This window comes from Heterodontus francisci, chromosome 16, assembly GCF_036365525.1.
Source record: "Heterodontus francisci isolate sHetFra1 chromosome 16, sHetFra1.hap1, whole genome shotgun sequence".
In the NCBI taxonomy this organism is placed as follows: Eukaryota; Metazoa; Chordata; class Chondrichthyes; order Heterodontiformes; family Heterodontidae; genus Heterodontus; species Heterodontus francisci.
The window spans coordinates 39,069,321-39,082,263 of NC_090386.1; the positions used below are offsets into that span (position 1 = coordinate 39,069,321).

General features: G+C 40.7%; 1 protein-coding gene across 1 annotated transcript in view; it reads left to right on the forward strand.

Annotated features, from left to right (window-relative positions):
• The first annotated feature begins 501 nt into the window (after positions 1 to 501).
• Positions 502 to 12,943, forward strand: part of LOC137378057 (ankyrin repeat domain-containing protein SOWAHC-like) — a 38,387-nt gene continuing 25,945 nt past the window's right edge. The window contains exons 1-2 of the mRNA XM_068048117.1: positions 502 to 548; positions 3,564 to 3,650. Coding sequence (XP_067904218.1) covers positions 3,603 to 3,650 — 48 coding nt within the window. The 5' untranslated portion in view covers positions 502 to 548; positions 3,564 to 3,602. The remainder of the gene's footprint in view (positions 549 to 3,563; positions 3,651 to 12,943) is intronic.

Here is a 12,943-nt window from a genome sequence, read left to right on the forward strand (position 1 = left end):
GCTTCTGCACCTCTGTACTAACTGCTACAAATTACTATCCAAAACTAGTCATGTATTGTCTGATTTTAATGTTTAGATTACCAGGAGACAATCAGAAAAGCTGCTCAATTATAATGAGGTGGTAATAATACTGTCTGATGAAAATAAATCGACTTCTTTTGGAAGTTTCTTCTCCCAGGTGTCTAATGAGCCCTTTGCAATTACTGTGGTTTTCTTTCTTTCACTAAAATCATTTTTAACATAAATATTAAGCTTCAGTTGTGACATTCCCACTGAGCAGGATTTTGGTGAGAGCATAACTAGACCCCTGTTCAGCACGGCCGATGGGTCGCAGCAAACATCATCAATCATCAGCCCTGACAGGCACTTACACCTTGGCTTCATTTGAGGCACGCTTGGTTTGTTGTTTTGTAATTAGCTTGGCCAAATGGGCAGGAAATGTCGTACATAAGCTCCTCGTGCAGCTGGCAAATTCAGGGAATTTTCCAGAATGAAACAGACGGTGTACTAGAAACACAGGGACTCCAGGGAAAAGATACACTGATCAGGTAGAAAGAGGCTGACACATTTCTTAGGATCATCAAGGGCACATCTATGATCCATGTTCAAAAACATGTCATTTCAGAATGGTACCTAAATTTTAAAGTAACATTTTTAAAAATGGTTTCAGCCATTTGCAGGTCTGAAGAATACTCATCTCAAATTTAGTAGAACTGTGTTAAACATAGGTTTTGGTGTCAAATTTGCCTTGGAGTTGTATTTTATTTTTCAGCAAATACAAATCCTATTCAGTAAAGACCTATTACTGTGTCTTTCCATCTGCTACAATGTAGGATATGAATATTGTGATTTATAAATTGCAAATATTTCAAATAATCAACAAGTATGTTAACTTCTGAAAAGAGAAAAGACAAATTAATGTTTTGATGAAGGGTAAGGTATTGGTTTTGCAAATGTTTCATCTATGCTGTTGATTATTGATTTTGCCAGTTTTTTTTATCCTTCTCTGCTGATCATTACTTACTTACTGGAGTACAGTTCCAGAGGCACTGGGCTCCCTATGATTACATTTCTCAAATCTAGGATTGTTGATGTTTGAGCCTTGACGCAGAATGCCAAAAAGCTATTCAATTAAGAGAAGACATTACCACTGAGTCCAATCCTGCTCTTACCTAACACACATTCCCAGTAAGGGTCGTTGGATAGTGAAGAAATCTGGCCGACTTTTCCCAGCCATTGTTGAACTGATGGAAGGCTGGGGCATAGTCATAAAGCACTAAACTTAGCAGGGTAGGGATTGAACCTTTTTTCTTTATTCGTTCATGGGATGTGGGTGTCGCTGGCTAGGCCAGCATTTATTGCCCTTGAGAAGGTGGTGGCGAGCTGCCTTCTTGAATCACTGCAGTCCTTGGTACTGCAGGTACACCAACAGTGCTGTTAGGAATGGAGTTCCATGATTTTGACCCAGTGACCCTGTAGGAACAGCGATATAATTTCAAGTCAGGATGGTGTGTGGCTTGGAGGGGAACTTGCAGGTGGTGGTGTTCCCATGCATCTGCTGCCCTTGTTCTTCTAGGTCGTAGAGGTCGCGGGTTTGGAAGGTGCTGTCGAAAGAGCCTTGAACCTGGGACATTTCAGTCTATGACTCAGCTAGTCACTGCATAAACTTATTGAATTATCCAGAAGCTGCTAAGCAACATGGAACTTTTACTTTAGAACCAAAGAATGTGCATTTATATTGCGCCTTTCGTGACCTGAGGAAATCTGAAGTCAATGAGGAACTTTTGAAGTGTAGTCACTGTTGCATGAACTGCAGCAGGTAATTTGCACACAGCAAGGTCCCACAAACAGCAGTGTGATAGTAACCAGATAATCTGTTTTAGCGGTGTTAACTGAAGGATATATATTGACCAGAACACCAGGAGAACTTGCCTGCTCTTTTCATAGTGCCGCTGAATCATTAACATCCATCTGAAAGGGCAGCTCATTGTTTCATCTGAAAGATGACACCTCCGGCAGTGTAGCACTCCATCAGTGCTGCGTTGAGTTGTCATCCTGGATTATGTACTGAGTGTTTTGGAGTGGGGCGAAAACCATAGCCTTCTGATTCGGACAAGAATGCTACCAGTAAGCCAAGGCTGGCACCTACTTTAAAAAAAAACTTCAGATTTACTCCAAATCTAGTCCAGATTTGAAGAATAGGAGCACAGTGATAATTTAAACTAGTGCCTTGAAATTGTTTGAAAATAAATGTGGATTGATTTCTTTCACAATAATATGCTGCATTATGCAGGCTGAAAAAAACTTTTCAGATTGCAGCTTAAAGCATTTGACGCCAATCACCTTTCTATTTGATTTGTTGTCATCTTTTTGTTGTCACCATAATTCACAATAAATGGCAGTAAACTAAACATAAAGAACATGTGTGGTCTCACTCCTAACTGCCAGCATAGTTTTGGGTGTAATTTGTTCTGGATCTTCAAATGGGGTGAGTGCATATTGGAGGGAAAAATGTTTTTAATCCTTTTCCTTTCTCCCAGCCCATGATAATGTCTTTGCTGTGTTGAATAGTGACAAAATTACAGTTCTCCATCACCAGGTTGCCCTAAAATTTACTAATTAGAAGAAAAACAGTAGCTTACTGACAGTAACTATTTCACATTTAGTTTTGCTAATACACCTTGATTTTTGTTTTTCAACTTCTTAGAGATTTTTGGAGAACACCTTCTCGAGGGGGCAGCTAGATATGGGCAACAAATGCTGGCCTTGCCAGTGATGCTCATATCCCATGAACGAATAAAAAAAGGTCCTCTTCAGTCAAATTTAGTTCAGCCACAGTGTATACACCAAGCATGCAGTAGCAGAATCTCAGTCCATTTTCTCAAAGTGCTTTGAAGACATTTAGTAATAACTATGAAAATTTCCTGAGAAGTGTAATCAAGCCACCCCATGGCTGCATAGTCTTACAGGCTACAGTGTGAACATAGTGTACTGTGAACGTGTTTTACCTACCAATTCTGTAATTGCAATACTATGCACGTCAAGAATATATCCCACACTTTATCACATCATTGTGGGCAGCCGACTGTGTAACTGATGTATATCTGGCTCTTGTACCTGCATTATTAATCTAAAGATAGATTGCTGCAAAGTAGGTAAATTCATCCTTTAGAAATGCAGATAATTGAATGCCAATGGTATGATTATTGAGCAAACTGAAGCACATTGACACCTATTAGATGTTCACCTTTTGCTGTTCCAGAAAAAAAAAGTTAGTTTTTCCTTTCACCAGAAAAGGTTATGCATTACAACATGAAACATAATAAAACTAACTGACAAAGGTCTGCAACTGTTGGTTTCAGTACCATGCGCTAAGCACACACCCGCTAGATAGTTGAGTTCATATGTAATAGTAGAAGTAAATCATTTTATCTAGAGGAGGGGAGAAGCTAAACAAAAAAGACTGTGGTGATGTTAGCTGGCATTTTAATGTAGAATCCTTGTTTTTCAGGTATAATATTTAATTTGCAAGTTTTTGATGGATAATTTAAACTTTTTTGCAGACTGCTTTACATTGGGCAGCGAAACATGGCAAAGAAAACATGGCACGCATGTTAATAAATGCAGGTGTAGACATCAATCTCAGAGCAGTAAGTTTTTTTTAAATTGTTGTACTTTACTGCTGAACAGGAGCTTTTGGGTCTGAAATTCTCTTAAAAATGGGAGGGTTCCTTTTTTTTTTGCATAACTAACAACCTGCTAATGAAAGGTAAACTTTCCTTCCTCACTCTTCTTAACCTGTCTACAACCTTTGACCCGGTTGATCACACCATCCTCCTCCAATACCTCTCCACTGTCATCCAGCTGGATGGGACTGCTCTCAGCTGGTTCTATTCTTATCTGTTTAATCATAGCCAGAGAATCACTTGCACTGGCTACTCTTCCTGCTCCACATAGTTAACTCTGGTGTCCCCCAAGCATCGATCCTTGGTCCCCTCCTATTTCTCATCGACTGCCCCGAGGCAACACCATCTGAAAGCACACTGTTGATTTTCACATGTACCAGGGATGAGAAATTTCCGCCAAATGACGGGTTTCGAACATTTGGGTTTTGGTAATCTGCCATTGGCAGCTTCCAGCCCACCAAAGCTTTCAATCCAGCCCAATCTGTGATTGGTGACTGTCTGTGACTGACGGGGTGAGCGCTGATTGTCAGTTCGTGGTGCAGGCATGCTGGGATTGCCCCTGCTGTTTTCGTGTAGTTTAGGGAGTGAGCAAGTGAATGGGAATGGCGGCTGTGGGGCAAGAGGGAGTGAGAGGTTGATGGGAGAGCAGGAAGCGGACCAGCACACAACCAGAGGCACAGGTCGGAGCGGTGCTGAGGGTACACAGAGAGAGAGTCAGGCAGCCCTTTAAATCAGCACCACCCTGGGGAGCAGAGGGAGAGAGGAGAGCCATGGTGCTGGGGGGAAGGGGACAGAGAGAGACACAGAGGCACGATGGGTGTGGGGGAGGGGTGGTGTAGAGAGAGGGAGAGACCTACACAGGTACAGGAGGGGGAGACCGACACGGGCGCAGCAAAGGGGGAGACAGTGATCTAGATCTTTCCTGACAGATGGACATCTATCTGGAATACTTTGCGTCACTACATCAAGTGTGTGGGCAGACATTGACTATTGTGCAAGCAAAAGCAATGCCAGGTATCTCACTAAATCATTGTTCAACATAATAACGAGAAAGTAAGTTAATAAATTAGTCTTCTCATTTAAAGCTTGTTCACAATAATGCACAATTTTTTGTTGTTTGATTAATAGTAAAATAAATTTCTAATGCCTTCATCTTTCTGAAATTGTAATGTGGCCCCTCACACAAAAAGATTGGATACCTTTCAGTTTATGACCTTCAGACCCAAAAATACAACTGAAAAAAAAATCTGAACTGTCACTGACAGTTGCTGTAAGTAGGATCTGCTGCTTCTGACCTTTGGGGCAGCATCGTAGTTTTCCGGTGGACTTTAAAAAAAAAAAATTGGAACTGACAGTTCTGGTGTTAAAATTTACTTCATCCTTCATAATTATATGATGTACTAACTGTATTAAATGCTGAAATGTTGGAATGCTGAGATCACTTTTGTGATTTTATACAAATACATCCGTCCACCATCTTTACAGTAATCGAAGATAAACAAAGGGAAAACTAATGTTTATACACATTTGAAGTGGCATGGATGCATTTATTACAGATCATTAACAGTGCTATAATTATATGATTTCTTGTTTAAAAAAAAATGTTTAGACATCTGTTGCTGAAACCCTCATTCGTGCCTTTGTTACCTCTGGACTTGACTATTCCAGTGCACTTCTGGCTTGTCTCCCACATTTTACTCTCGGTAAACTGAAGGTCATCTAAAACTCTGCTGCACATGTCTTAACTCCTTTTTCCTTTCTTAGCCAAGGTATAGAATATAAGAGTAGGGAGGTAATGCTGAAACTATATAAAACATTAGTTAGGTCACAACTTGAGTACTGTGTGCAGTTCTGGTCACCTCATTACAGAAAGGATGTAATTGCACTGGAGCGGGTATAAAGGAGATTTATGAGGATGTTGCCAGGACTGGAAAATTGCAGCTATGAGGAAAGATTGGATAGACTTGGGTTGTTCTCCTTGGAACAGAGGAGGCTGAGGGGAGATTTGATTGAGATGTACAAAATTGTGAGGGGCCTGGCTAGAATGGATGGGAATGGCCTATATATCTTAGCAGTGGGGTCAGTGACTGGGGAGCATAGATTTAAAGTGATTGGTAGAAGGATTAGAGGGGAGATGAGGAACTCTTTTTCTCACCCAGAGAGTGGTGGAAGTCTAGAACTCACTGCCTGAAAGGGTGGTAGAGGCAGAAAACCTCATCTCATTTAAAAGGTGCCTGGATGTGCAACTGAAGTGCCGTAACCTGCAGGGCTACGGACCAAATGCGGGAAAATGGGATTAGGCTGGGTGGCTTGTTTTCTTTTCAGCCAGCACAGATACGATCAGCCAAGTGGCCTCTTTCTGTGCCATAAACTTTCTATGATTCTAACTTGCTCCAAGTCCTGTTCTCCTATTGCCCCTTTGCTCACTGACCTACATTGGCATCTGGTCAAGCAAAGTCTTGATTTTAAAATTATCACCCTTGTTTTCAAATCCCTCCATGACCTCACCCCTCTATCTCTAATCTCCTCCAGCCCCATAACCCTCTGAGATATCTGCAGTGTTCCCAAATTCTGGCCTTTTGAACATCCCCGATTTTAAACGCTTCACTGTTGGTGGCTGTGCCTTCAGTTGCCTTGGCCCTAAACTCTGGAATTCCCTACTTACTCTACACCTTGCTTTCCTCTTAAGACACTCCTCAAAAGCTACCTCTTTGACCAAGCTTTTAGGTATCTGATCTAATATCTCCTTATGTGGCATGGTGTCGTATTTTGTTTTATTATGTTCCTTTGAAGCACTTTGAGACATTTTATTACGTTAAAGGAGCTTTATAGATATATTGTTAAAAGTGTGGGAACAGCGGCCTTGCATCTTGTGATTTCTGGGAATGAGATTCTTTACTGGGTTGTTAATCATAGAGGAAAAACAGGCATTCTTTTGTTTTCCCTGAAAGAGTGACAACACTCCAAGTTGACAATTGTACGATATATCAGTGTTAGAAACACTGACCAGCTAGGACTCTGCTAAAATTAGTTTCAATAAAATAAAATGGCAAATATGTTTCATTTCGCATATTTGTGATGTGAAAGTTGGTTATTTTTAAAGAATATGTGATTGCACTATAGTTCGACTTTATTGAAATTTGTTATGAATCCGTTGTTAAATGCAAAAAATGATCTTTTTATTTAAATTTTCTGCTGCTTTTCTCCCATTACCTCAATACAACAATTCATGCCATGTACAACTCATAAACTTGCCTGACCACTGGCTGCCCTCTGGTATGTCACTCGAATTACAACTTTTCTTCTTTCTGCATCTTTCACAAACCATAGGAGAATGGCCTATTTTGATCAGTTCCAGGAAAACAACCTGATGAGCATACATGTACTATGGATAAGTAGTACTACATTGGTGTCCAGCTCCCGCTTCGTATAAAGCCCCAGGATTAGTTTCTCTTCATTTTTAAACTTCATTTCTCCTTCTGCCAAAAGCTTGGGATGAAGCCTCCTACATCTCTGCTGAGTAAGTTAGAGAGTATCAGAATTCTGTTGATCATTATTTGCTTGACAGGATTCTTATGTATCTTTAATAACTCTGTGGCAATGTCTACCTTAAGTCAGTAATCAGTTTGAACGATTGTACAGGGTGGAGTCCCTCCATCCTTCGAGGTATACAAAATAATTTGAGTAAAAACATTCCTGAATCTGGTGAACTCTTTCTCTCTCCTCTGATATTAATTTAACTCAGCTGATAACACAGCTACCACACTGCCGGAGTCTGATCACCCTTCGGAGTTCCGAAGAAGGGTCACTGACCCGAAACGTTAACTCTGCTTCTCTTTCCACAGATGCTGCCAGACCTGCTGAGTGAATCCAGCATTTCTTGTTTTTGTTTCTTATGTATCTTTGTCAGGTTTCCCAACAGGCTCAGTGTCAACCAAGGTTGCCACCAGATATTAAACCTCTAGAAATTATCATTCTAGACAGTAATGTCCATGGTATTCAATGTTGTGCTCCCAAGATTCTCTTTGGCACTTTTAGCATCACTCCCACTAGAGCTGCAGATTTCGAAGGACTGCTGTAATCCTTAAAAATGAAATAATAAAGCATTCATGCTATTATTAGAGTGGCTGTGAATGAGGGTCCCTTTTAGCGGCTTGACTTGCTCAACTTGGTTACAGCTGAATCACATCCTTTTCATGGGGATCCTTACTTGGATTCAGGCCACCTCAGGCCTTGCATCTGTAATTTGACAGATTACATTACATAGGGTTACATAGGATAGAGGACACCGAAACAGGCCATTCAGCCCAACAAGTTCATACCAATGCTTATGCTCCACTGGAGCCTCCTCCCATCCCTCCTTGTCTAAATCAATCATCGTAACCCTCTATTCGCTTCTCCCTCATGCTTGTCTAGCTTCCCCTTAAATACATCTATACTATTCGCTTTAACCACTCCCTGTGTTAGCGAGCTCCACATTCTCACCACTGTTTGGGTAAAGAAGTTTTATCTGAATTCCCTATTGGATTTCTTGGTGACTATCTTATATTGATGGCCTCTAGATATTTTCAACTGTCTCTGGATCTGAATAGGAAAGCATCACTATGGATGCTTGGCTGCTGGAGACAATTGGAGAAGATTACACTCTCCATATCACAAGTAATCCTCTCTGACTTTGTGGGGTGATCAGACTCCTGCTGTGTTATCAGCTGAGTTAAATTAATATCAGAGGAGAGAGAAAGAGTTCACCAGATTCAGGAATGTTTTTACTCAAATTATTTTGTATACCTCGAAGGATGGAGGGACTCCACCCTGTACAATCGTTCAAACTGATTACTGACTTAAGGTAGACATTGCCACAGATTATTGAGGCAGTATGCTGAACAATAGACCTGAAAGATATATATTTTCATGACCCCCATATAGGAATGGCACTGGCAGTTTCTGTGCAAAGTGCTCCCTTTTGTCATTGTCTTGGCATTTCACATTTTCTATCAATATTTGTAGTACATCTTGGGAGGAACCACCTATCCCTGTATGATTGATCCATTAGAGCCCCATGCCTGAGGTTTGCCAAGAGCTGTAGGTTACATGAAATCTCAGGGACATTTCAAGCAGAATTTCATATTGAGTGGGGTGGGGAGGGGATTGTTCCTATAGAGGGGATATCAGATCCCTGAATATTCCAGCACATTTGGTGTGCACCTAACATAATGTCTTTGGCAAATCAGTCCCGAAAGCTGGTGATATGGCTTCTATGCCTTCCCTGCACTATTTTAAATTTGTACTAGTTTTGGTATCCTGTGTGAATGATGCAGCAGAAAGAAGAAAAATTATTCAAGTGATTACCATCCTTCACTCACTACAATTCTATTCACTCTTTGCTACAGGCCCTGCACAGTATTGTTTTATTTGGGTGGAGAGGTGATTTTTGATATGTGGTTTTCCATTTTAAGTTCAGTTTGCCTTGAATTCAAAATTAACTAACGAAAGACTTGAGGTCACGATAGGATATCAACCTGTCGCCCCTCCCATGTGTAATGTCACACTGATCTTTTTGTGTACACTCAGTATATGGTTTTGCTAGAACCTACCAAGGTATGCTAAGCTGAGATGTGAAGAAAGCAAACCAATCCAGCCATGGAGATCCTAGCACGCAATCCAGCCATCTCCATGTGCAAATATGAACAGTAAATATTAGCAGGTGCCATAACCATTGAGTTTGACTGCCTTTGCTGAGAACAAAAGTAGCAGTTACTATTAACGGAAGTCCGGTTTGTGAGAGATTTCATTTTTGAAAAAAAAGTCGGTTATGTAAATGTATTAAGGAGAATGGCTGCCACTAGTTCATAGGCAAAGCCTCCTATCACTGAGCCGAACAGTCCGGAAAGGTCCTTGGTTTCATCTCCAGTCTGTACTGAGCTAGCTGATTTTCAGCAGTTATTGGTAGTGTTTTTGGCATGGGGATATTTATGCTCCTGATCCCTTGACACAAACTCCTACTGGGAGTGAATATGTCTTGTGTGTGCTGATGATGTAATCGGGCTTGGGCTTTTAATTCTCTGTTGGATAAATCTTCTGCACTCAAGTCACAGTGGAATGATGGTCACTTGAGTGAAGTACTGGAGGGTGGCTACCACTTTTGAAAGCAGACCTAGGAAAGAGAAAATGCTTTCGGTACAGGAGGAAAGGTTATTGGGGGGAGAAAGAAAAGCAAAAATTGAAGTATCCAGATTACATGTAACTAAAACCATGCAATTATTTGCAGTACAATCTCTGCCCTTTAGAACTGGCATGTTGATATTAATGTGATTTACCCCCTATAATCAGTGGACAGTAAAAGCAAAAAGTGCAGAATAAACACAGTGTCAGTAGTGCTGTAGTATCTGGCCCAAAATTATATTGTGGCACAATCTTCCAGCTCAACCTTGTTCATCTAGGAGTCAACATCCTAAAGAGGGGATTCAGAACAATAAAACTCAAGCCCCTGACCATGAGTAAATGCATGTACTGTAATCCCGTCACTTAACTACTATTTTTCCATGCTCCCAATACAAATAGTCGCACTCTGACTGCACTCAGCTCCTGCATACCAGGTGAATAGCAGTACAAACTGAAAGACACTTAATTAACACTTCAATTTGCCTGAAATCAGCAGAGCTATTAAAACAGTAACTCAAGAGAATTAAAATAATCTTAACGAGGCGCACACAGTTTATTGAATTACCCAAAATAGCCGACATGCTTAATACATTGTTAATGGCACCTTTATAATGGACTTCTGTGGTGATGGAAAATGGTTGAGCTATTAGCCAATATTGACAGTTGCACGCCATGAGCATGGGAGGCAAATGTGATTGATATGAATCACTAAACTTAATAAAGTTTTATGATATGAACTGTGCACCTTTTATAATGTGTATAGTATAAAACTGCATCTATATTTACATTGTTTGCATACTTAAAATTACTTGCACTATATAATTCAGGTCATGAGCCTACTTGAATCCTGTTTTAATAAAATACTGTTTAAAGTATATATCACTAAAGTGACAGCATTATTTACATTATCCATAATTACACACTTCTGTATATGGTTAAAATGAATTGCACATGTGTTGTAAAAGTCATGTTAGTTGTGGAATACACAGTCAAGCATGTGAATCAAGAACCAAGTACTTGCAGAAGTATGCAGATAGATATAGACGATGCTCAAAAGGATAGACACAGCACAGGAATAAGAGATAAATGGAAAAATATACAGAGCTATTTATAGTAGAATAAGAGGAAGTCATTAGATAGGTAACCTGTCAAACACTAGAGTTATATAGATCCCTAAGGTATTACATAACAGTGCATACAGAGAAATGGCAGGCACGGAGGAAGAAAATGGACAACACAAAGAATATATATTTGGGCAACTAGGCAGGTGGGAAAAGTGAATGAGTGACAGAAAAGAACTAGAATTAAAAATTTTACAATAAACCTAAATGGTAGATGGAAAATGCTTCTAATTATACAGTAATATACACCACTGTGGAAGATCAGTAGCACAAAATGGCGAGAACTTCTAAATCCAGTTTGGAATAAAAATTACAACAAACTACCACAGACAACATGGGAACGTTTGGTTAGTACATAGCAAACCACAATGTTGCACACAATAATGGTAGCAAGAGTCACTGAAACCTTCTAACTCTATCAGAGAATTTTCTGGTCATGTTTCATTGTTCTTTAGTCTTCCTAGATGTTTATGCAGAAACGTTAGGACGGCACAGTGGTGCAGTGGTTAGCACCGCAGCCTCACAGCTCCAGGGACCTGGGTTCGATTCTGGGTACTGTCTGTGCGGAGTTTGCAAGTTCTCCCTGTGACCGCGTGGGTTTTCGCCGGGTGCTCCGGTTTCCTCCCACAGCCCAAAACCTTGCAGGCTGATAGGTAAATTGGCCATTGTAAATTGCTCCTAGTACAGGTAGGAAATATGGGATTGCTGCAGAGTTAGTATAAATGGGTGGTTGTTGGTTGGCACAGACTCGGTGGGCCGAAGGGCTTGTTTCAGTGCTGTATCTATAAATATAAAATATAAATATAATATAAAGATATATTGCCCTGGATTTTGCAGCAGTAATGATGGCGAACTCAGTGTTCACCATCATTGCTCCTCTGAAACTGACCGTAACTAATTGGGCTGAATTTTCAATTGCAGGAGGGGGCGATCAGGGGTATGGGCGGGCACTGAAAATTGTGTTCCAGAGGGCATCACTGGATCTCGACACCTCCAGAACACGATGCAATTTTTAAAGGTGTGGGGTGGGGGGAGCAGGTACCAGGAAACTGCTCACCTCCCATTAACAGTCCATTAAGTACCTTGAGGAGCTTTTTAATGGGCCGGGGAGGGCTAGAAGGTGATTTTCAAATTGGAAATCGCCAAATCCAAGTAGTCTGGTGCAGGTTGGGGCACAGCTGTTGTATTCAATGCGGGAAGGTGCAAAGTTCTTTTCTAAAAACTTGAAAGAATTTTGCCACCAGGGATTTTGCTGCGAGATCAGGCGCTGTAATTTTTGCTGACCATTTGGCCGATTCCCTGAACGCTGAGGCATCTGGCCTTCCAAATTCCTGCCTCCTTTCTTGGGCAAGACAACGGCAGGCCCCGTCATGGCTGCTGTCTGCCTTTAAGGCTCCATCTCCAACAGGCATCTCACATCTCCTCACAAAACTTGGTGCCACTAATTGTGTGCTGAGCTTGCCTCCGGCCCAATTAAGGCATTAACTGTTGAAGATTGTGTCACGTGAGCGACGTAGCGTAGAAGCGGGACCCCGACGTTTTCTGGGGATTGGGTTCCCGACCCCGATTTGAAAATCAAGCCCCAGGAGTCCACAGATGCGGAGTTAAAGACAAAAATATAGAAGTTGCTCTAAGTGATTCTATGCTTCCCCATAGGTTGTGTTGTCAAAGCCCCCACAGAAGGCAATCAAGTAAAAATCATTGAAATGATGAAAACTTGCCCTTTTAAGCTGTTTGTCTCTGTAAAAACCATTGGAAAAAGTCAAACCTTGTTGAATGGGTTTTTAATGGTGTGCTAAGGTCGTAATTAATGCTGAGCGTTCTCACTGTTCCTGAAAAACTAATTTTATATTTATGGAATGTAAAATTGCTCTGATTTTTTTAAACTTAAACTTATTTTTTTCTATAAATTAGTTTATTTTAGCTTCTACCTTAATCCCATGTGTAGGTCCAAATCATTTATTTTTCTCTCTA